Raw genomic sequence first — 24,375 nt, 5'->3', positions numbered from 1 at the left:
CTGCTGCTACTGAAGCTCTGCACTTCCAAGATTATGCCAATGCTCTCACACATTTCATATTGAGTTGTGCTGCTCACCAAGAAGCTCAAAATTAAGTTTCTGGTACCTGCCATCCACCTAGTGAGGCACCTGTTGGATGTCTAATGACCATCTAAGTGATCATTCTCCTGGATTAGAAATGGAGGGGAAGTGAGGTGTCCTTGGGACTGATCTGGCTGTAAGGGGATATAGATATACCTGGCAATGGATTATCAGAATTGAGTCTACCCTTTGTGGCAGTCTCTGAAGTCCATTTTCTGAGAAAGGCAGGTCCTCTGTACTCAAAGGCACTGTTCTTGGTAGATCGTCCCTCGTGTTCATTGGCATGAGTTGGAGGGGAAGCGATTCTTCCTATTTGGCTCCGGTTAACCTTGTAAGCCAAAACTGTAATTGGGTAGGATAGTCTTAGGTGGACAAGCAACAGGAAATTTGCCAGACAGTGCTCGCAATGCCAAGCTGTGATTTTCAGTGGTTAAGCTACAGCAGGACCCCAATGCACATTCTTAAGTCCCTAAACCTCAATTCCTTGTGTGCATTCCATTCCAGAAAGATGGGAAATTTTCCTGTGCAGATCGCATGCATATGTGGAATCAGTCTATTTTGGATATTGTTACTCATGCGTCAGCACCAGGCTGACCAAAAACAATCTTCAGGAGGGAAGATTACTTGAAGGGGAAGGTAACATGTAGCTAGTTTTAACCCTGTGCCAAAAATTCAACAAACAGAAATAAAGGCAACTTAAATGTTAGAAGTTTCTTTATTGCTATGATATTCGCCATGGAATGTAAAAGTGAACAGTTAAAGAAAAGACTTCTGCTTACTTTGCTTATCACTCCCCCTTCTAGCTGCATTCTCTCTGACGTCCACCTTTACATGTTTCATCTGCTATAACCTGTCTAGGTTTGCCATATACTGTATTTAATAATGATAATCCTTGCAATTGATATAGCGCCTTATAAAAACAAACCAATTTATTTTGATATAGTTGCAGATATATTTTCTGCTGCCTTCCAAGACCTGCTGTTCATTTTGGAGGTGGGAGCAACAATCATTGACCCCTGACTGGCAACTGACTTCAAAGATCTAAACTAAATATTGACGCAGTTGTGTCATAGACATGACCAGGCAATGATTGAGACAAATTTCTCACAAAAAATACCGGAGCACTCCCATTTATTTATTCCCAGACACAATAATTTGTCTCGGATACAGCAAGAGTTATTATATTTCCCGTAATTCTTCATAAAATAATTATATAATATATAATAACATAATAATCATTACATTTGGTATTGCACATTTTACATTGGGAAGATGTCTTAAAGTGCATCACAGGATATACCATAAGGAAAAAATTGGTCTGTTACTATAAAATATGTATACCTTGGTACAGTCCCAAACACCTTTGACTGCTAACAGTAGGAAATCTTGTTTGCTCCAATAAAGTAAAGTAAGAACTAAGGGTATTGAAGGATATGGAGCAATGGCAGGGAAATGGGATTAAAAGATCAAACAAACTGGGAAACAGGGTCAAATAGTTGAATGGACTCTCCTGTTCGTATATTCCTAAAAGCTGCTGAGACAAGCTACTTTTCTCTGATATGTAAATATTTTGAATGTCATATCGTGGAACGTTTTTAACGGTGCAAAAACAACTGGAGACCGATAATCAGTGCTTCACTGACTTCCTATTTCTCAAAGCACTTTCAGAATGAATGACTAGGCATTGCGTGATCAAGAATGACAGTTCTGCTGTGACTAAGAGAACAAATTTCAGGGCTATTTTTGTTGTGTCACTTGCGTCAATAAAATCAGACTGGTAGAAATCATTTTGGAGGCTACCTTGACTTTAATAACAAATACTAACAGCATTTTTTAGCACAAGGGCTTTCAGCTAATTAACCCATCAATCCCATTTGCTGCTTTCCCTTTATGATAATCTTGCTTCGCTTTATCTGTTCTCCTTATCTGTTTACATTTTTCTTCACGTAAGGAGAAAATATATTTGTGCTAACGACTTATTATTGCCCATGCAGTAATGTCAAGGCTATTCTGCATATTTTCTCCCTCTGCCAGTAATGAACATATGTAACAATCAGACCAACAATTAGCCCTGAAATGCAGATATCTAGTGATGCAGAATAGTCACAGTATGTACTGTTCCCTTTATGTTGCTTCACTGAAAAGCACTTCTGTTGTCCTTTGGTACTGCAGTTTGTTTTGGTACGCCAGATATCCGACACATGCAGAAACCCATCACTATGTTTAATCATATCTAAACCAAGCTGAGAGTTCCGTGCATCCCAAGGAAATTCACATTTATTGGAATGGAATGTGCACTCTCTCCTCGAGTGCTTTGGTAGTTGCCCATTTACTTACTAAGGTCCATTTCACAGCACTAGCAACAACAGTGATTAAGACTGCCTTAGTTTGAGGAATATAGCCTTCGCTTGAGCTCAATTGAATTGCATTAATGCAATACACCAGCAGTGCATAATAATAATAATTCTTTAATTTGATGTAGCAACTTATTCAACGTCTCACAGAATTTTCTGTAAAATGTAGTTATGGGTGAAAATAGCAGCCAATTTGCACACAGTGATTTCCCACAAATCAAGCAGAAATGAAGTGAATGACCTTTTTTGTTGTATAACCGGGGGATTGTTGGCCAGGAAAATCTCCCTTCACTTTTTGAATAAGTCTCATGGTTCCATCGAAGTCCTGTGTTAAAGTCCTTTTAATACCCATCTGACCAGTCAGAGATCTTGGTTTAACCTCTTATCCGAGTGCGGCACATCCAACAATGCAGCATTGGAGTGTTTGTCTATATGAGCTCAAAGTCGCATCATGGGACTTAAACCCACAACCTTCTGATTCAGAGGCAAGACTGCTATTAAATGAGCCAGGCTAACACCTGGCATGTATAGTTATCTGTGAGTCTTAATTACTGGCTTCTTTCTGTGAACCTAACCAAACTCTGTGGAAGATGCATGCAGACCAATACAGTACTTGCACCTGCTTTATCTAATCGTGATTTGTTTTATTTGTTGTGGTCAAAGTGCACTCTGAGAAAGTAATGTATTGTAGCCTTAGATTTAACTTTGCTAAAATCTTTTATTACAGGAATTTAAGAAGAGCAGACAGGTGCTTATCTTAAATCATGGATATAAATGTGTTTGTCATGAGCAGGAATCAGTACCTGGTTATTTGAGCCTTATGACGACATTCTAAGTTTGAAATAAATTTACAGAATTTCTTTTTTTGTTTTCATAGATGGTGGCAACTTTCTTACAGGTGAGACATCTCCATAGCTTTGGATGAGCTGCTTTGCTTACAGTCTTCTTTCTCTGCTGATGGCATGAGTCAATCATATTATGGTGCTTTCTGTGAATGGCATGAACTTGGCACTTCAATACTTTTGGAATTCTACCGTTTTCAAGCATTAGTGCCTTTCTTTCACGAGTCCGTTTTGGAAACGAACTGGTCTGCATGCTCTGTAGAAGGTTGCATCTCCCTTCAATAGTTTTCTACCTGAAGCTTCTTAAATCTTCTTGGGCACAAGATTCTACAAAAAATTAGGTACAATTATACTCACGCACGTCCTATGCACATTCTCAGATCCCTAATCCAAATAGCCATTTTATGAAAACAAAAACAGAAGTCGCTGGGAACACTCATCAGGTCAGGCAGCATCTATAGAGAAAGGAAAGTGAGTCAACATTTTGGGTGCATGACCCTTCGTCAGAAAGGGTTCTGAAAGGGTTCTAACGAAGGTTCGTGGACCCGAAATGTTAACTCACTGTCCTTTCTCTGTAGGTTTGCCTGACCTGCTGAGTGCTCCTAGTGATTTCTGTTTTTGTTTTCATTTTTCCAACATCTGCAGTATTTTGCATTTTGGAGACATTTTATGAAATTGGCCAATCATTTTCAATCCTTCATTGAGGTTGCTTTGAACATGCTCATACTAGAAACAGTCAGTGCAATGGGTCAATGTCGTCTATAAACAACAACACCGACAAATTACATTTGTATAGGTGCCTTTCCCGTTGTGAAGACTTCCCAAGGCACTAAACATTTGGTAAGAGAGCTTCCTCAGAATCTTGATTCTTTTCTGTTGGTGTGGGTTCGTGAAGGTAGAGTTTCTGGTTCACCCATAAGACTACCTTGGGACCTTGTTAAGTATTAGCTTCATTAGATTTTACCTAACTAGTTATTTTCTTTCATCCCATAAGATAACATTTCTGCAGCTTTGTGCCATGCTAAAAATGCTGCTTGCTTCTACCTCATTCATACTAACATTAAGTAATTAAAATGTACAGCTATGTATACTTTCCACATGCATGGACTGTTGGAAGGATCAATCATTTTCTCTTAACTTCATTTAAAGCATGAATTTGAATACATGTACAGTAGGATTATGTGAGTTTTTGATGCGTACATCTTACTAATCAAATAAAACATTGCTTTTCATTTTATATTGGAAGAAATACATTTCATACAAATAGTTTTGTTATCATGTAATTTATGTTACTTTAACAGTGATTTTAAGTAAAGTAAAAGTTTGTTTTTATCATCGGATAGAGGGTACAATTTGCTGCATTACTGTACAATATAATGTTTAGTGTCCTCTCATATAAAATGGAATGCAAGTTGCATTCACAAAGTATCATTTATATCATAGAATCTCGTCAAGTGCTTAACAATGAGTGTTGTTGATATCAAGCAGGAAGAGAGAGAAATTTAAAGATGACCAAAGGCACAGTTAAAGAGAAAGGTTTTTAAGTGAGGGTTGAAAGCCAGGAGAGAGTTAGCAAGGTAAATTCATTTTGCAAAAGATTTTCAGGGGATCAGGCTGTGGTGGCTGAAAGCCTTCAATAATGGAACGGAGAGGAAGTGGGCCACGAGCAGATAATTGGGAGTCAGAGACATGGCGTGCAGGCGGGGATGTCAGGGTGGAGAAAGTTACACTCATAGGGAAGATCTAAGAATATTGGAGGGATTTGAAAACCGGAAGAAGATCTTGAAATCAATCTACTGTAAAACACAGACACAGTTGAACTTGACAAGGAAAGCAGGACTCTTAGCTGAAGTTTTAAATACGTTGACTTATGTTGACGGGTGAAACCGATCAGGCCAGTGAAGATAGCATTGATATCTGCATGACTATGATAATGGAATGTCTGATACAACTAAAAAGAAACTTGTAATAGAAATAACAAATATAGGAACATAGGAATTGCTAGGTGATAAAAGAACAAGATCCATCTAGTTCAACTTCTACCATCCTGGTAGTTGCATGCTACAATAATGGAGATGTTGATAGCAATTACTTCTGTATGGATTAGTCTACCATCATAGTGGAAAGTTTTGGGAACATTAAATCCAAAGTTGCCTAGTTCTTCCAATTACACTACACTTGTCTTATATGATATAACATAATAGAATACATTATAGCAGCTTTGAAAATGAAGTGTGATTACTAGAATGTATGCTATTATATATGTGTTCTATTGTTTTCAGGTACTCTGGAAAATAAATTGTTTCAGCGCGTAAAGTTACACAATATATGTCTTTCGTTAGAATTTACTGTATTACCAATTGCCAAACAAAATAATTTTGTTTCAATTTAATGGTCCATATTTGGTTCATTTATTTCTATAGTGGCAGTTTTGTAAATCTAATACATTTCATTTATAGCATTTTGTTACCTTTACATTTATTTTGTTATCTTTACACTTATTTTTTGAGAAGACCTTTCGTTTAAAATATAAATTGACTTTCATTGGGCGGTGTGGAATTGGAATGGTGCGGGGGCTGCTATTGATGTTGCCGAGAACATGACCTATCCTTTCAGAATAAGCATAAACATATAGCACTTAAACTTCAATGGATAAACCTCAATTTAGTAATACAGATTTAAAATGTTGGAAAAGAAATATGGCAGAGAATCAATGTTCCTCCCCCCCCCCCCCCCACACACACACACGTACAAAGGTTCAAAGGAGTACGATTCTCATATTACATTGTGTTGATATTAATCTACCGTTCCTAAAACCTACTTAGAAACGCAAAACTTTGGCTGGTCCAGTATATTATTGTGGCACTCTGAACCATCAGTCACTAGTTTCTCCTCTTTTATATTTTACTCCCAACTTTCTCTCTGCGGTGAGAGCTGCAATTTGTTTTAACAGATTAATGAGGAATGTTGAGAACGCCATACCTCCAGTCGCTAAGTACAATTTGGCAATGGGTGTGAAGCTCCTCCCCTTCTTAAGATGATTTAAGTGCACTGGTTGAGTGCAAATCCGGTCTAAAGATTTCAGCATTGTTATTGTTGGGGAAGGGGCTAGTGTTTTGATTTTTGTTGCCACCAGATCCTCCTCCTTGGGGGGGGAGATACTGGGGTCTCCTTGAAGCTGAAGTGCCTCCAAAATCACATGCCTGGCAATGGAATGTTGGAATCAAGTCAACTTTCTGTGTGGGTCTCAGTGGGCCGGTTCCTGAGGCAGGCAGGTTCACACTATTCCAAGGCATTGCTATTGACAGACCAGCTAGCCTGGCTCATTAGGGGACTTGGAGGGACAGACTGGTCAGTTGGGGCCAGGGATTCTTTCCATCCAGCTGGGTGTCTGACACATGTGGAAACCAATTACAGAATCCATGTTTAAGAGGATCCAAACCAAACGGAGAAGTTCAGGCATCCCACCTACATTTGGAAATTCCAGAGATAGATTGTTGGACTCTGGACCCCAAGCCGTGACTTTTGTCACCTAATACTCGCCTAATACTCCGGGGAATTAGATAAGCAAGATAAGCCCCCCCGGGAAGAGAGTATGCATTCCATTGCAAATACAGGAATATTAATTCTAGGTGGCATGCCTGAAATTCTCAGTTTAGTTTGAATACTCTTAAGCATGGTAATGGGTTTTCACATGTGTCAAACATTGGCTGATCAAAAGTAAATTGCCAACTTATTTCCTTAAAGGCAACATCTCTGATGACTTCAACATTGGCAGTGCTTGCCCAGATGATCACTCTTCATTTGTGAGTCTAGTCAGTGAGTCATTCAAGCATTGGGTCATCAGACCTGAAGGTGAATCTGTTTTTGTCCAACATCCAAAAATACGCACTTTCTTTCAGAGGCCACTGGAGAGCGAACAACCTTGCTGATTTGCTGTGGACCCTATTGATTACATTTTTTACTGTCATTTGATTTGCCACCATTTTTCTACCCTTCAGTATTTTTCTTTTTCTCTTTCTCTTTGTTTGACTAGCATCATTTAAGGTCATTTTCTTGACTTTGAAAAGTTAGATGGGCAAAGAGTAAAACAAGACTCTGTGAGTGAACAGAGCTAGATGGACTTCTCCTCCACAGATATAGAAATAACAAACAGCACCTATCTTGCACATCTGGAAGAGTCCCTGCTGAATTGCATTTTGGAATGCGAAGCCTGACTTAGAAGAGTTTAGAATATCTTGTCTAAAGTATATTGAGGAATGCTTTTTTTGTTGTTACAGAGTACAAATCATTTTACTCTTTTGCCCATCCAACCTTTGAAGGTACCATGTCTGAATATTATTCTTGGTGTGGGAGGAGCTGAGCAGGCCTCCATGGAGTTGAATTAAGACATACCTGGAGACACTTGGTAAAGTCCAGACAAGTCTGCTGGAATCCAAGGCACTGTCATAGTTGATGGGCTAGTCTGACTCATCAATGAGAATTTGAGGACTAAACATGTCATCAGTACCAAGAGCCAAAGCCTTATCAGATAGGGTGGTCCTAACTAGACAAGTAACATGAAACTTACCAGTGACACTTACTCAAGGTGGTCTTAACAAACAGACTCCAGCATGATTCCATCTCAGATTACAGTGCTCAACCCTCATTTGTACTACATTTTTTATGACCAGGAAAGAAACACAGTGAATCATCTCAGAGAGTCCGGTCCAAACGAGACGAGCGATAACCACGGTTCGTCTAGGTGCTGCAAACCGCTCGCGTATTCCTAATTATAGCACAGAGAAATGTCAACAGAACAAGGCTGAAATTTTGATCTATGTGATCATTTCAAATAGCGCACTTTACCCCCTATTAATAATGCTCTACCTACAGATCTAACTAGTTCTGAAACTTACATTACTCTTTGTCATTCAGAGACCTGAATCTGCTGATCAGTGTGATAGTTAAAAGATGGTACTTTTAGATGTGGTGGGGTGGGGGGAGTACTTTATTCAGAAAGTTATTTCCCTTTAAAGACATTGCAAAAGTAATTGGCAGAATTAATTGTCCTTCAGGATTGTTAGACATGTGAGCACATAATATAGTAAACCATCTTAGTAATACAGTGCTTAACATAGACATAAAACTAATAGAAAAATTCCACTGTAGGCTTATAATACAATTGCATGCTTTACTATATATTTTTCACTTTCTAAAGGAAACCAATGGTTTAGAAATGGGCTCAGCAGTTTCTCGGTTACAGTAGTATTATATATCGCCAACGTTTTGAAAACCTCATTAGGGAAGCTGTCCCCAAAATGTTGGCACAGATATGTAGAGGACGCACAAGTAATCATTCATTGAGATGATTTGGAACATTTCCATAAAGCAATTAGTAACTTCATTGTACGAATTCTCCTTATTCTTTTTATAGCAAATTTATGCTGTTTAGCTCTAATAATTTAAATTATTCTCTCTATAAAGCCATTATTTGGTTTCTTCCAAAGACTGGATTAGAGACCAATGCTTATCTTGAGGCGAAAGCATCACTTGAGAAAATATATTTTAATATTGTGTAATTGACTGCAGTGAGCAGTCATTTTCAGTGAGTAATGTCAGTGGGCAGGAGATCAGACACTGCTAACATCAGTGCAAAGTATGGTCTGCTAAAATTGCTTGTGGCATTCATAATTTTTAAGAAATAGTTTAGCCCAAGGTTATTAAAGACTACAGTTTTTCAGATCTAAAGTTATTGACCTACGAGTTACAGAATAATCAGGAGCGTGCAATATCCCCATCATTTAAATATTATACTGTTACTTCTGTGTCTTGCTTTTGTCATCTTCAAGCTTAAGCTTTTGAACATCCTGCTCACTGGCCTCCCTAACTCCGCCACCTACCGTATCCAGATCTCACAGACCTCCAGAGCCATTATCCTCTTGCACACCAGGTACCGCGGGCCTATCTTTACTTGCTCCCTATCCCTCAGATTTTTAAAATCCTTGTCCTCACCATAGTCTTGCACCACCTTATCAACGTGATCTCCTGTGACTACTTCCCTGGTAACTCATTTGCTCCACCAACTCTATCCTGCTTTATGTCTACCATCCACTTCACTCCACCATTGGTGAGGAAGTGAGGCATCAGCCTCTTTACCCCTTCCTTTGGAATTCTCTCCCAAATTTTGTCCTCCTCAGCCTTCCCTCTCTGCTTTGAGGAGATGCTGGATTTCCTTGAATCCAAGATCAAGGGAATTCGCTCCGCGGTCACATCCCCTCCAACAACCACCCACCACCCACCCCTTCCCTCCCACACTCCGACTCCTACCCATCCTCCCCTACACACCTTCGTACCCGTTTCCCCACCCTCTGTCACCAAACTCATCCTATCCCTGAAACCCACCACCTGCTCCCTTGACCCCATCCCCACTCCACTCCTTATCTCCCAGCTCCACCTCCTTGCCCCACAGATCACAGACATCGTCAACCTGTCCCTCTCTTCTGGCTCTATTCCCATTCCCTTAAAAACTGCCACCATCACTCCCACCTTAAAAAAACCCTCCCTTGATGCGTCGCAGCTATCAAGCTACCGGCCCATCTCCAACCTCCCCTTCCTGTCCAAGGTCCTGGAACGAGTTGTCGCCTCCCAGCTGCGCTCTTTCCTCTCCAACCATTCACTATTCGAACCCCTTCAGTCGGGTTTCCGTGCTGCCCATAGCACAGAAACTGCCCTGGTCAAGGTCACCAATGACATCCTGACCATCTGTGACCAGGGCTCCCTCTGCCTCCTCGTCCTCCTCGACCTATCGGCAGCATTCGATACGGTCGACCATGCTATCCTCCTCCACCGCTTGTCCTCCCACCTAAACCTTCAAGGCCCTGTCCTTGAGTGGTTTAGGTCGTACCTCTCCCACCGTCTTCACTTTGTCTCCACAAATGGTTTTTCCTCCACCCCCGCACTGTCTCGTGCGGTGTCCCTCAAGGCTCTGTCCTCGGTCCCCTCCTCTTCACCCTCTATATGCTCCCCCTTGGTGACATCATCCGCAGACATGGGGTTAACTTCCACATGTATGCGGATGACACCCAACTCTACCTTTCCTCCTCTACCCTCAACTCCACGACCACCGATGTCCTGACAGCTGCCTGTCCGACATCGAGTCCTGGACGAGAGATAACTTTCTCAGCTCAATGTGCGCAAAACTGAGGCCCTCCTGATTGGCTCGCGTCAGCGCCTCCGCACCTCAGGCGCTGACAGCATCAGCATCCAAGGCTGCACTCTCCACCTCTCAAAGCCAGTCAGGAACCTCGACCCTGAGCTGTCCTTTCTCCCTCATATCCGCGCCACAACTGGCACCGCCTTCCATCACCTCCGGAATGTCGCCAGACTACGGCACTACCTCACCCCTCACGCTGCTGAAACCTGGTCCACGCCTTTATCACCTCAAGGCTGGACTATGGGAACTCTCTCCTCGCCGGCCTTCCCGGCACCTCCCTCCACAAGCTGCAGGTCATTCAGAACTCTGCAGCTCGTGTACTGTCCCGCACCAGGCTTCGCGACCACATCACTCCCACCCTCGCTCGCCTCCACTGGCTCCCCATCCCCCAGAGGATCGAATTCAAGATCCTCATCCTCACCTACAAGGCCATTCACGGCCTCGCTCCCTCCTACCTCTCTGACCTACTATCCCCCTACTTACCTGCCCGTACCCTCCGTTCCTCTGGCTCCGGTCTGCTCCACATCCCCCGCCCCAACCGCCCTACCATCGGTGGCCGGGCCTTCAGCCTCTCAGCCCCAGGCTCTGGAACTCTATCCCCCAGTGCCTTCGCCGCCTCCTCCCTTTCCTCCTTCAAGGCCGGTCTCAAGACCTTTCTCTTTGACCGAGCCTTCAGCTCCCCTCTCGACTCTCTACCCCCTCCTCGCTCCCCTCCCTTCCCTCCCCTCACCCTGACCATTTCCCCCTTGCTCGGGTCCTGACCCAACTGCACAGCACCTTGGGACGTCCTCCCGACGTGAAAGGCGCTCAATAAATGGAATCTTGTTGTTGTTGTTGAAATCCCTCCTTCTTTGACTGACTATTTGTGCATGTTCCTAACCTGGTTCCTTTGAGATGTCATGGCAGATAGGATATAATAATCAAAACTCTTGTATTTGGTATAGCATCTTTCAGGTCAGGAGGACATCTCAAAGCACTTCACAGGGTTTACTGTAAAGTGTAAGTAACCGTGTATTTTTCAGGTGAACATGGCTGTTAGTTTGCTCACAGCAATCTTCTACGAACAGCCATGAAGTTAATTACTTTTTTTTAATTTGCGGATTTGTTAGTCAGAATAGCGGGAAAACTCAGTTGTCTGTAATTAGAGTTATGGGTTTGTTATTACCCTCATAAACAGTCAGATGTGACCTCAGTTTAACATCTCATCTGAAGAACAGCACCTCCAAAAAATGCAGCACACCCAGCACAGCACTGGAATGTTAGCCCAGTCACAATATGGAGTTTGAACCCACAACCTTCTGATCCAGAGACGAGAGAGCTACCAACTGAGCTAAGTAGCTGAGGTTGAAGGTTGTGAGTCAGATTGAAATGACCCCCATTAAACAAGTCCCATTATATATGACCCAGGAATGTAAGGAATCACATGGATGATGTCCCCAATGATACAGCACGTGATGTATATCTTTCCCCTGTATCCTCCTCCTTAGTACTGGATATAGTAATACTTCATTGGAACCAGTGTATGAGGATATTGCTTTCCCAAGCATGAAGACTGTACAGGTAGGTAATCCTTTTCATAGTTTATTCCAGTTTTAAGAATTGTCAGTGTATACTATCTTTTTTNCTATAAAAGAGGCAGTTTATTTGTGAATTCCAGAAGTCCTATTAATTTGCCTTCTGAACATGTTTTAACTGCTTCCAAAACCTGTTTGATCCAAACTTCAGCCTAACCAATGGTACATAGTGTGCCACGCCCGTTTCCTGCTTACTTATTGAGTTCATGAAGAAGAATGCACAGCGCACAAGCCAAATGTCTATCCACAGACCTTTGAGAAAGCTTGATAGCTCTGTAAATTATTAGTACAAGTGCCAGAAAAGAAACCCATAATAGCTAACAAAAGCAATTTGCGAAGCAAGTACTTAAGCAGGTGTACAATAGAATGAGTCAATTTTCAAGATCATCTTTCATAAAAATGTTACCAACATCTATAGACTTTTTATTAATTATGAATGTTCACTGGTAAACTGTATCTCTTACTTGGTGCATAAACATAACAAAATGCAAAGATTATTATTATTATAACGTAAAGGCAAAATCTGATTGGTCAGTACTGCCATGAACATCCATGAGGGTCAGATATTTTGGAGAGTTCACTTTGTGTAGCCACATGCTAAAGAGCTCAACATCCTTTTTTATACTCTATTATTCATATAAATAATTACCTTAATTTACATAGGAGGAGGAGGAAATTTAGCCAAGGCGAGGATTGGCAGCAATATATTCTTATGCACCTTTCTATATTTGGCTTATAAAATCAATGTGTGTTCCTCCTATTCAGCTCAATTTATGTCAAGCACTTGACAAGGCTTCGATGTACAGTTTCTAAGTACTAAAACTAAAGCAACTATCCATTACAATCTTGTTCATGGGACCAGGGTCACAGCAAATGAATGCCATAGATTTGGGGATAAAATCCATTATGAATACTGTTGCCTCCATTAATTAAATGATCTGCTTTGAAGAATGCCGTTTCATTATTTGTTCCTAGGGGATAGTTTAGTCTAGACTGTGCCTGATTGATTGTACTAATCTCCGATACTGTCTCAGAAAATAGAAAAGCAGATTAAGACCTGATATCAGAAACAAGTGGGTATAAAGAGGAACCAAAACAGAATGAATTGAATTAACATCGAGAAAAAATAGAATCAAGAGAAGAAAAAGAAAGCCAATTCAAAGAGAAACCTGTTTTAGGATGAAAATAAGGAGGGAAAAAAATGTTCTGTCTGAGTGTACAATAGGGGTTACTAAAAAGCTGGTCCTCAACTTGGGAGGTTCAGGCGAGCCAGACTGCATCTGATTTCTTTTAGGTTTGCTGTTTGGTCTGTTAACTCTTACTGTGCTATTGATTCTAACTCACTATGGAGTCCTGCAGCGTATTGGTTAGAACACTCGCCTTCCAACGAGAGGACCTGGATTTAATTCTCAGGCAGGGCAAAACGTTAGGCAAGTTTCCTTACTCCACACTCCTCTGTTTACCTATCAGTAAGTAGGAACCTAGTTGTTAGTCAATTAACGGATCGCTTTTCCAGAGGGTAATTATCTCTTTAAAAAAATAATAATAGTAATAATAATTTGGTCACTCAAACCACACATGTTTGTGGGACATAGCTGTGTGCAATTGGTTGCCGCATTTTGACCACAAAATATAGAGTCAATTCACTTTACAGTATATTCTGTTAAGCGCTTTGAGACGTCTAGAAGATGTGATATCAAATGCAAGGATTACTATAATTATTATTATAATTTTAATCGGTAGATAACATTTCCTGTCGTATTGAAAGGATTGAGTTAAAGACACACAGATTTGGATTTTTTTGAGATTGCATCAATGATATAATGTCACTAAAGCATTTCCACCAGAAAATGAGCAATAAGCACAGCAGTTTGAATATCGGTACAGGTGAAATCCTTGTTCAGGGGAGCCTGAAACACCTGGTTCATTGTTGCTGGTTTAGTAGTTGACAAGAATAAGGATGAAGCATGCAGGTATGTGCAGATATCCCCAAACTCTGCTGAGCTCAGTCTGCAAAAGAAACCAAACATATTTGGAAAAGCAAATGCATTTTAAATTCATTTTGAAAAGATGTTTTTAATCATCGTGGAATCCTGTAGTGTAGTGGTTAGTGGTCACTCAATCTATGACTGTTTGTGTGCAATTGGTTGCCACGTTTTGCCCACAAAATACACAGTTAATCCATTTAAAGTATATTCTGTGAAGCGCTTTGAGACGTCTCAGCGATGCGATAAGACGCTATACCAAATGCAAGGATTATTATTATTTTAATCATAACTTTCAAAAATGCAAAATGAAAGTGCAGATTTAAGGACGAGAAGGCATCAATTTAGGATTGGAGTAAAATATAAAAGATTCTTCTCCCAGAAAGTTATCAGGGCATGGAATGATTTGCCAGGGGTGGCTGTTTGAGAAAAAATGATTGCAGGAGTTTAATAGATTGGACAAGCACACGCAAAGGAAAGGTATTAGAGGGAAGGGGGAAAGAACAGAAAATTGGGATTAAGATGGATGGCTTCTTGAAGGAACAAATACTAACACAAAAATTAACCAAATGGCCTTCTACTGTGTCATGCATTTCTATGGTTCTAAGGCACATTCTGCCTTTTTAAAAAAAACATTGCTTGTTCTGGAGCAATAGCAGAAAAGATGAATACATATGCAATGCACGACTCTCTGGTAATCACACCAGTTTCTGTCATATTATTCCTCAATGGTTAGTATTTTGTACGATTCACAGATCATCCAACTGTACCGCAGTTTGCACATCTAGAGCAACTTTCATATTGGAAGATGTCTCAAAGCATTTCAGAGATTGAGTTGCAGGTCATTCAGAACTCTGCAGCTCGTGTACTGTCCCGCACCAGGCTTCGCGACCACATCACTCCCACCCTCGCTCGCCTCCACTGGCTCCCCATCCCCCAGAGGATTGATTTCAAGATCCTCATCCTCACCTACAAGGCCATTCACGGCCTTGCTCCCTCCTACCTCTCCGACCTACTATCCCCTACCTACCTGCCCGTACCCTCCGTTCCTCTGGCTCTGGTCTGCTCCACGTCCCCCGCCCCAACCGCCCTACCATCGGTGGTCGGGCCTTCAGCCTCTCAGCCCACAGGCTCTGGAACTCCATCCCCCAGTGCCTTCGCCTTGCTTCCTCCCTTTCCTCCTTCAAGGCCAGTCTCAAAACCTTTCTCTTTGACCGTGCCTTCAGCTCCCCTCTCGACTCTCTTCCCCCTCCTCGCTCCCTCCCTTCCCTCCCCTCACCCTGACCATTTCCCCCTCCTTGCTCCCTCCCTTCCCTCACCCTGACCATTTCCCCCTCCTCGCTCCCTCCCTTCCTTCCCCTCACCCTGACCATTTCCCCCCTGCTCGGGTCATGACCCAACTGTGCAGCGCCTTGGGACGTCCTCCTGACGTGAAAGGCGCTTTATAAATGGAATCTTGTTGTTGTGTTGTTGTTGTATGAGCGTGAGCCGGGAGGAAGATGTGGTGAGGGGTGTAGGAAAAGTGTGGCCGAAGAATCTGACAAGGAGGTAAGCTTTTAGAAGGATTTTGAAAGCAGAAAGGTGAGGTGCAAGTTGGGGGGATTTAGGGAGAGAATTCCAGAAAAAAAGGGCAAAGTAGCTGACTGCACATCTTGCTAAGGGTGGTTGGAGGAGAAACTGCAGCAAGCTTGAGTTAGTAGAACAGAGGCAGGGAGTAGGACCGCAGGAGATCACAGAGAGTGGAGACATTTGAAAGCTAAAATGATCTTGAAGTCTGTTCGCTGGGTAATAGAAACCCTGGAGAGGATGTGGGTGCTGGGCTTCCAGAAACTGGTGCAGGAAAGGATATGGGCTGCGGAGTTCTGGATAATAATAATAATAATTGCGCTTGATGATGCGCCTTATCACGTCTGTACACTGTAAAGTAAATTGACTGTATAATTTGTGGCCAGGGTTGGATACATAACATGGATCTTGTAGGACAAGAATCCATTAAAGGAGACATAGGAAAGATGTTGGACATTTAAGAGTGCAATCATGAAAATGCACTTATATGCCACGACATTTAGTAAGAAATGACTCTCAGGATCTGAAATCCAGATATTTTAATTTTTTTAAAATTTGTTTGAGGTGGGAGTTTGTGACCTTTTCTGTCTTAGGACAGCAAATAGGAGAATTGCAATATAAACACATCATTATATTTGAAAAGTTGAAGGATTCAGGGTAAAGAATGAATGTGCAATTGGCTTTTACCCTCTTTTTGGTATTAACCTAAATCCCTTCATGACAGACATTATTTGCACATTTCTTAAAAGCACAATTGGTTCCTTGTGTTGTCAACTTGGCATGAATAGAGGAAATAATGAGCATTTGATAGTAAAAGTACATTTCTTAAAAAGGTGATGTATACTGAATGGTTCGGAAAGTTTTTTTTCATGTGGGCAAATCAACATGGATCATGCACAAGGTAATATTTCACCACACAAACCTTATTACCAGTCGCTTAACTTCAAAGTGATCTCTCTCTTACCCTCTCATCTCATTCTTCCCATTCAAATCATGAAATGTAGACTTACGAAAGAGAAATCAAGTAGAAATGGATGTTAATGTTCTTTCTGTAAGATGACTTTCATGAGAAAGATAGCAGGCCTTGAACACAGTTTCTTTGAAGTCTATTCAAACCAAATTCCAAATTATGTGGTTCAGAAACTTGTATTTTAAGTACATTATAACAGGGGGAAAAAAGCAAAAGTTCACAGTATTTATTATTTGTGTTGGCCTTTCTAGCATTTTTGATGTTTGATTTGGAGTGCTATAGACAATATAACCCTAAATTATATTAAAACAGCTACCATCGACAAGTAGTTAACTATTGAAGTACTGTACCTTTTTGATTGAAGATGGTGTGAACACCATATTATGGGAGGAGACAGGATACATGGATTTTAGCAGAATCAACATGGTTCATTATCTCAAAAAATTAGGACAGCAAATTTCAATTTCATTGGAGATTGATATCCTTACTTAACATGAATTCTGAGATTTCTTTTCTCAAGTGGCATCACTTTGCAAAACTTACAGTGGATGAAACTAAGCAGAAATGGCATGGATTAATGATTAAATTCACTTTGATACTTTGAAAGGGTACTTACAGAATTGATTTTATCATCCCTCTGCCTCACCCCCACCACCACCTCTCTGTCTCTATCATTAAATCCCACGTTAAAACCAACCTCTTTGATTGTGACTATGGTCACCTCCCCTTCCTGATTGCTCAGCATCCAAACCAGTTACTGTGAAGAGCTCAAAGACATAATTGTAAATGCAAGTTGTTGTTGATGCAGCCATTTTTTGACCCATGGATCGCTGGGTGGTTTGTAACATCCCAAAACAGGAAATACCATTAAAGGAGAAAACACAACTAAGCTGTTACCAGTGGTAACTGGTCCAAAATTGTATTAAAGAACAAACTTGCATTTTATAGCACCTTATCACAAACTATATGCTTCACAAGCAATTACCGTCAATGGTAGGAACTGGTTTTGTTGGCAGATGTGACAGCCAATACCAGATTAAACGGTGAAAAAGTGTTTGGAGAATTTAAATTGATGGTGGTGGACTGGAGTGTGAGGGTGTTTCAGCATTTAAAACAAAATCCCATTAGACATTTATTGTGTACAGTTACATCCACAAACAAAATGAATGAGGTACACGTCATAGAGAGCAGACTGTATGCCTGTGCCATGCTCTACAAAGGGTTAGCATTTTACGGTGCCGCCCGATACAATATTACCAGCTCACCCCGATGTTGAGTGGGAAGAAGTCAGATATCCAGCACATCTATCAAGCTTTAACCACCAGTCACTGCTGTTTCTGATTATTCAAATAACATAATGTGATAATTGTCTCTCTTCACATAAAAAGGTAATGCAGCCGGCTGGCGGAGAGCTTGGTGTTGCTGCAACAAAGCAACTTAAGATACCTCTGTAACTCTAAATAGTAACCAAAAAGTAAGCTTGGACAGAATTGGAAATTGAGATGTTCCTGCATTTCTGGGATGTTCCCTTGCTCCATGTAATGCCCATATTTGTCCGTAGACAATGAGTTCTTTTCTTGTAAAATAATTGAAATTCCAAACATCATCTTGCTTCTGCAACCTGATTGAAACCGTCTTCCAAGGACAAGGACTGGTATCTGGATTCATTCCTTTCTGGTGGATAATGAGCTTCCAATTACTCCCTAGAGCTAACTCCTTTTGTACCTGTTGGCAAGATGCAAAACAAATATTTTCACCAAATACAGAATGTAACTGCTGAGTCTATCTTCCTTCAACTTGTAAGCCAGTGTCTAAAATTTATCAAATTCCATTTCATTACAATGCAGCCTTTTTAATTACAGCTATCTTCTCTGTGAAGATTACTTCTCTGGTTTTGCTCTTGGACAATTGACCTGTGGCTCATTACTTGGTAGTTGTTGCCCTGTGGAGGTGGAGCAGGTTCTTTGACATTGTGATAAGCAGGTTGCTTAGCACTTTTATTTTGAGTTTCTAACTTTTACTATTCCCTGCTGTAGAACATTTTGGGTCTTGAAATTTTTACATGTCTTGACAGAGATCACGGGCATTATTTGGCACCTAAAGTTGCTTTTGTAGTTTACCATTAGATTTGATGTCGCTGCTTGACCTTTGATTCCATCTACGGTTTGACTGAGTTGTGCTCTCAGGATAGGTTAAGAACGCTGGATCTCAATGGAGCAAAGACTTTAGATGCCAGGTACATCAGGGGGAATGTGAGCATATGTATGGTGTGAAATGTCTAGGAGTCCTACTTTTGGAATTTCAAACCTTTAAAAGGTAGGTTTGCTTTATGAAATAAATTGGTCTGGAGTGAATCTTACGTAGTTTCAAAATGAAAGGGAACTCCCTTCTTCTCATTATAATCAAGACATTTGAACCATGTTTTATTTGATGGAGCAGCCATGTCAAAAATAATAGTAATGATCCTTGCTGTAGCGTCTTATCACGTCGTTGAGACGTCTCAAAGCGCTTCACAGGATATACATATATGTAAAGCGGAGTGACTGCATTTTGTAGGTGAAGCGAGGCAGCCAGTTGTGCACAGCAATGTCCCACAAACATGCATGGAGGGAGTGACCAATTTTATTTGGGGGATTTGTTGACCAGGACACTGAGAGCAATTCCTTTATCTTTTTCGACTAGTACCAAGGGATCTTTGACGACCATCTGAACAGGAATGTCTCATCCGATAAAGTGTCAGTCTTCAGGGTCAAAGGAAGATGTTTTTGTGAACATGGTGCTTTTTGATGAGCAGCAGTAAGTCAGTCTTTCCCACCCAGTTCCCCATGAGTTTAAGATGTTATGATGGGGCGAGGATAGTCTATATGGAACAAACTTGCAGAAAAAGCATTTGTGACTGAGTTACTAAATTCTTTCAAAAATGATCCTGATAAATATTTGTTTAGATTGGACTTTACAGGGATGGATGTGGACTCAAATGATAATCCTTACATTTGGTGTAGTGCTTATGAACACTCTTCACAGAATACTATTTGCTGTATATCCTGTGAAGAGCTTTGAGATATGCTTCCGACGTGAAAGTTACCATATCAAATGCAAAGATTGTTCAAGGATTATAAATACTGTACAGGACACAATGGTTCCCATACTGCAAGGCAGGGGAAATGGTGGAAATGGGGAGGGCTGCATTAGCCTTATTAATTGGGATTTGAGAAGTAATAAATATTCTACAGTTGTGTTTGATAAGCTTTTGAGATCAGCACCCAAGATTCCCTCAACAGATTAATAGTGGGGTGGAGGCTATGGTAAAGAAACTGGGAAGAGTGAATTGTTCTCTGGTGTTCGGACAATATCAAAAATAATTCTCTTACTGGGTATAATGTTTGTTTTAGGAAAATTGTGGATAGAATAAAAATACAACAACAACAACAACAAGATTCCATTTATAGAGCGCCTTTCGCGTCGGGAGGACGTCCCAAGGCGCTGTACAGTTGGATCAGGACCCGAGCAGGGGGGAAATGGTCAGGGTGAGGGGAGGGAAGGGAGGGAGCGAGGAGGAGGTAGAGAGTAGAGAGGGGAGCTGAAGGCACGGTCAAAGAGAAAGGTCTTGAGACCGGCCTTGAAGGAGGAAAGGGAGGAGGCGGCGAAGGCACTGGGGGATGGAGTTCCAGAGCCTCGGGGCTGAGAGGCTGAAGGCCCGGCCACCGATGGTAGGGCGGTTGGGGCGGGGGATGTGGAGCAGACCGGAGCCAGAGGAAAGGAGGGTACGGGCAGGTAGATAGGGGGATAGTAGGTCGGAGAGGTAGGAGGGAGCGAGGCCGTGAATGGCCTTGTAGGTGAGGATCTTGAAATCAATCCTCTGGGGGATGGGGAGCCAGTGGAGGCGAGCGAGGGTGGGAGTGATGTGGTCCCGAAGCCTGGTGCGGGACAGTACACGAGCTGCAGAGTTCTGAATGACCTGCAGCTTGGAAGAGAAAAAAGAACACAAAGAAACAGGGGGAGGAAAAGCACAATTCCTAACACTTTTAATTTTCCAGACTCAAAATCATGGCAGGAAGGAGATACTAAATAGAGACCAGGAAAAATCAGGGCCTTTCAGTGTCATTATCATTCATCAAACATAGCACATTATCAATGTGGTGCTAGGAGCCTGACTAGCCTCCCCTCTTAGTCAGGATGGTGCAAAACACAAGGAAATTATAACGGGCAGAAAATAAAAAAAGAGGTTAATTTTCAGTCCTACTTCATAAGACATGCTGTACGCAAAGTGGCTGTTGCAGAAAATACAGTTACTGCGCTTAAAGCAAATTCTATGATGTGCTTTGAGATGTCCTCCTGACATGAAAGGTACTGTATCAAATGCAAGAATTATTCTTATTGTTCCTTACTCTGATTTGACAGTTTAACTATATAGGCAGCAAATATAATAAACATTAGAGTACTTTTCATCTAGAGTTGTGCTCACTTATATGGTGTACCTATTTATACCCTACAATTAGTTTGATTCATTTTTGTAAAATCTGTTTTGCACACAATCATTAACCCAGATTGTGTTTCCGTGCATGTTCCTGTCAGCGGGGTGACAATCAAATCGCTGAATTTACACAAGATGCAAAGTATCCCACTGCCTGTTAACGACTACCTTATGGCAAGTTTATGTTGTACCACAAACGGCACATGTTGCGATTATGAGGGGATGTGGGGTTTTCCACACATTAAAATTACAGGGTGGAGTCACTGAGGTGAAAATGTACTCTTGAGCACTGAAGGCATAAATAGGCATGGGTACCGTGACCTTCAGAACTGCCAGGTGCTAGACAGTGGTATGCCTACAAGTCTGGTAACAGTACAAGGGGAACAGAATTCAGTTCTATGCAGATAGTAATTTAAGTAATTTATTAAAATGTTAAATCATATTTACTGTTTGCCAGAGTATATTGGAAGAAATTTAATTAAAATACACTGAAAGGAGCAAGGAAAGACAACATTGGAGCAAGGAAAATGAAACTGATGAATACTTGCTGGAAAATCTTAATTATGCAAAAATAGACATCAGTGCATCAGCCTGGCTCAGTTGATTGCACGCCTCAGATTGTAGGTTCAAGCCACATGTTAGGGCTTTGAACGCATATAGTCTAGGCCAGTGTTGGCCAACCTGCGGCCCGTGGGGCGGAAGTGGACCACATGCTGTCTAAGCAGCCCCCGCTGGACATTCACACAAGTCAGTGTTCAATCGGTGTGTGTTTTCAGTTTTTTCTTGATTGAATATTTCCTGATTTATGGCATCATTCAAGAAACATTCAATGAAGAAAATGTATTTTGTTGGCCAAAGGTTGGCCAGCTCTGGTCTAGGCTGACACTCTATTGCAGTTCTGGGGTTGCGCTGAGTTGTTGGAGGTGCTGTTTACCTACGAAATACAGTTACTAATCTTTATAGAATATACTGGGAAGCAATTTGAGACATCTTCCTGATGTGAAAGGTGCTTTATCAAATGTAAGGATGATGATGATGATTTTATTAAGTGCTGCAAAGCCACAAACTGCTTGAGAAAGGAAAATTTGTGTGAATTGGATTTTATAAACTGTTTATCATCTGTAATCCAATGCCTGTCCCTTTGTGTTTTTGTTTATACCACATCCAATTTTTTGTTTCATAAACATGGAAACAGTGCATTTTTATCTGAACTTGTTATTGTTTGTCTTTTTTTAAGCATAACAGTGATTCAGTATTTCAAACTAAAATAAGTATTTAATCGTACATTTGTTCCTATGGCTCACTGTTCAGTTCAGAACAAAATGGAGGAATTTCTTCTTATTAATGAAATAGTGTGTTGAAAGTAGCTGAATTGTTCAGAGGACCACAGGGGAGTGAGACTAGTTTGATTTGTACAGTAGCTGCTGTGTTTATAATAATAAGTAATCTTGCATTTTCTTTCTGATGATTGACTCCATCGTTGTTCCAATTATTGAGATTAGGCTAATAGGACGTCCTCCCGATGCGAAAGGCGCTATACAAATGTAATTTGTTGTTGTTGTTGGATCTGAAGTTGCTAGGTATGGCTTGTCATCTCTCTTGAATATTGGAACAATATCTGCTCACCTTGCAAGCGAGAGACCTGGGTTCGATTCCCGGCAGGGTGAAACCTTGGGCAAGTTTCCTTACTTCACACTCCTGATAATAACCCCTCAAGAAAAAAAAACAATAGTAAACTTGGTGACTTCAATCCAAGACTGTTTGTGGGACACTGCTGTGCGCAATTGGCTGCCGCATTTCGCTCACAAGTATACAGTCAGTTCACTTTACAGTATATTCTGTGAAGCGCTTTGAGACGTCTAGAAGATGTGAAAAGCGCTATATCAAATGCAAGGATTATTATTATTATTATTCTACTCTTTTGTAACCTCACCAGTGGTGATTGACTTCCTCATAGCACAAATCTCATGCATTGTCTCCCTAAGCACACTGTGGTACAGTTCATCAGTACCTGGGGAAATTGTTGGTTTTCAGCCCGTTGATCCAATCTAGACCCTCATCCTCACTTACTTCAACCCTTGTTGGATGAACAGGAAGTAAGGGATGGGTTACCTTGAGATGAACTAGCTCTGAGGAGATATGCATGGAAGGTCAACAATATCCAAAGCATTTTTTTATTGTTAAACAAGAATGTCTATCTGATCAATAAGACTTAGAGGTATGATTGGTATGTGACTTGGAGGAACCAAAAAAGGAAAATTATTATTGATTAAAAAATTATGGGGAAGTTGAAATCTGCAAAGAATGTTTGCACCACTGATATACTGCAATATTTTAAGCTGCCTCCTTTATTGTGATAGTTGATTTAATTATTTTTATCAATATGTATATATCATATATATTTTGAGACAACTCAACGATGTGATATGGTGCTGTATCAAATGCATTATTATTTATTATATAAAATACAATACATATTGTAAAATGTTCCTTTTCAAATGATGTTCTTTGAGTTAAATTGATTGAAAAATGAAATATCAGAAGGCTTTGCTCCATTGGTAGCGCTTGTGGGTTCAAGTCCTGGTTTGAGACATTGAGTTTGTGGTCCAGGTTGACAGTCAGTACCTTACTGGAGGTGCAGTGTATTGTCTGAAATGCCGTCCCTCAGGTGAGACTTTAAATCGAGATCTCATCTGCCTAGTCAGGTGGACGTTAAAGAACCGATGGACACTATTTGAACAAAGAAAAGGTTTTCTTCCATGTTGTGTCCAACAACATTGCAGATAAAATTGAACATTCATTTCATGGCTGTTTGTGGGAAAATGCTCTGCGCAAATTAGCCGCTGCATTCACCTACAAATTTCAAGAATATCAGAGGCTATGGCTAACTCTCATTTCCCCTGACTGCGAAGATAAGATATACAACCTTAAGTTTTATCTTATATACAACCTCAAGTTTTATCTTATATACAACCTCAAGTTTTATCTTAAGGTTGTGTATCAAATGCAAATTATCATTAGATGAGACGGTTTGAGGAGAAAAGGAGAAAAATACCAAGCTGACTTGATGGGTCAAATTGCCTTTTCCTGTGCTGTAGAATTCTATAATTCCTTGGAGCACAGAATAAGTTTTCAGAGCATCTGATTCCTTCCTAATTTTCAGAAAATGATTTCCAATAGGGCAGTGTGATAGACTTGTTTAAATACTAATACTAATTTTAAAAAACCTTTTGGTTTTGTCACTTATTTCTGAGGCAATTAATCAAAGGAAGGCAGCTGTAAAGAACACTAGAACCAGAAGGTTTTAAGATTTGTTTCCATTAATGAACAAAGG

At 40.8% G+C, this 24,375-nt stretch overlaps 1 protein-coding gene across 1 annotated transcript in view; it reads left to right on the top strand.

The window, feature by feature from the left end:
* The window catches only part of micu2 (mitochondrial calcium uptake 2), a 264,328-nt gene that overhangs the window by 157,957 nt on the left and 81,996 nt on the right, over positions 1–24,375 (top strand). The window contains exon 3 of the mRNA XM_042333913.1: positions 3,313–3,333. Coding sequence (XP_042189847.1) covers positions 3,313–3,333 — 21 coding nt within the window. The remainder of the gene's footprint in view (positions 1–3,312; positions 3,334–24,375) is intronic.

Source organism: Callorhinchus milii, unplaced genomic scaffold (genome assembly GCF_018977255.1).
Source record: "Callorhinchus milii isolate IMCB2004 unplaced genomic scaffold, IMCB_Cmil_1.0 Scaffold4, whole genome shotgun sequence".
NCBI lineage: Eukaryota > Metazoa > Chordata > Chondrichthyes > Chimaeriformes > Callorhinchidae > Callorhinchus > Callorhinchus milii.
Note: the sequence above shows the minus strand (reverse complement) of the source record. Positions and strands in the feature narration are given on the sequence as shown.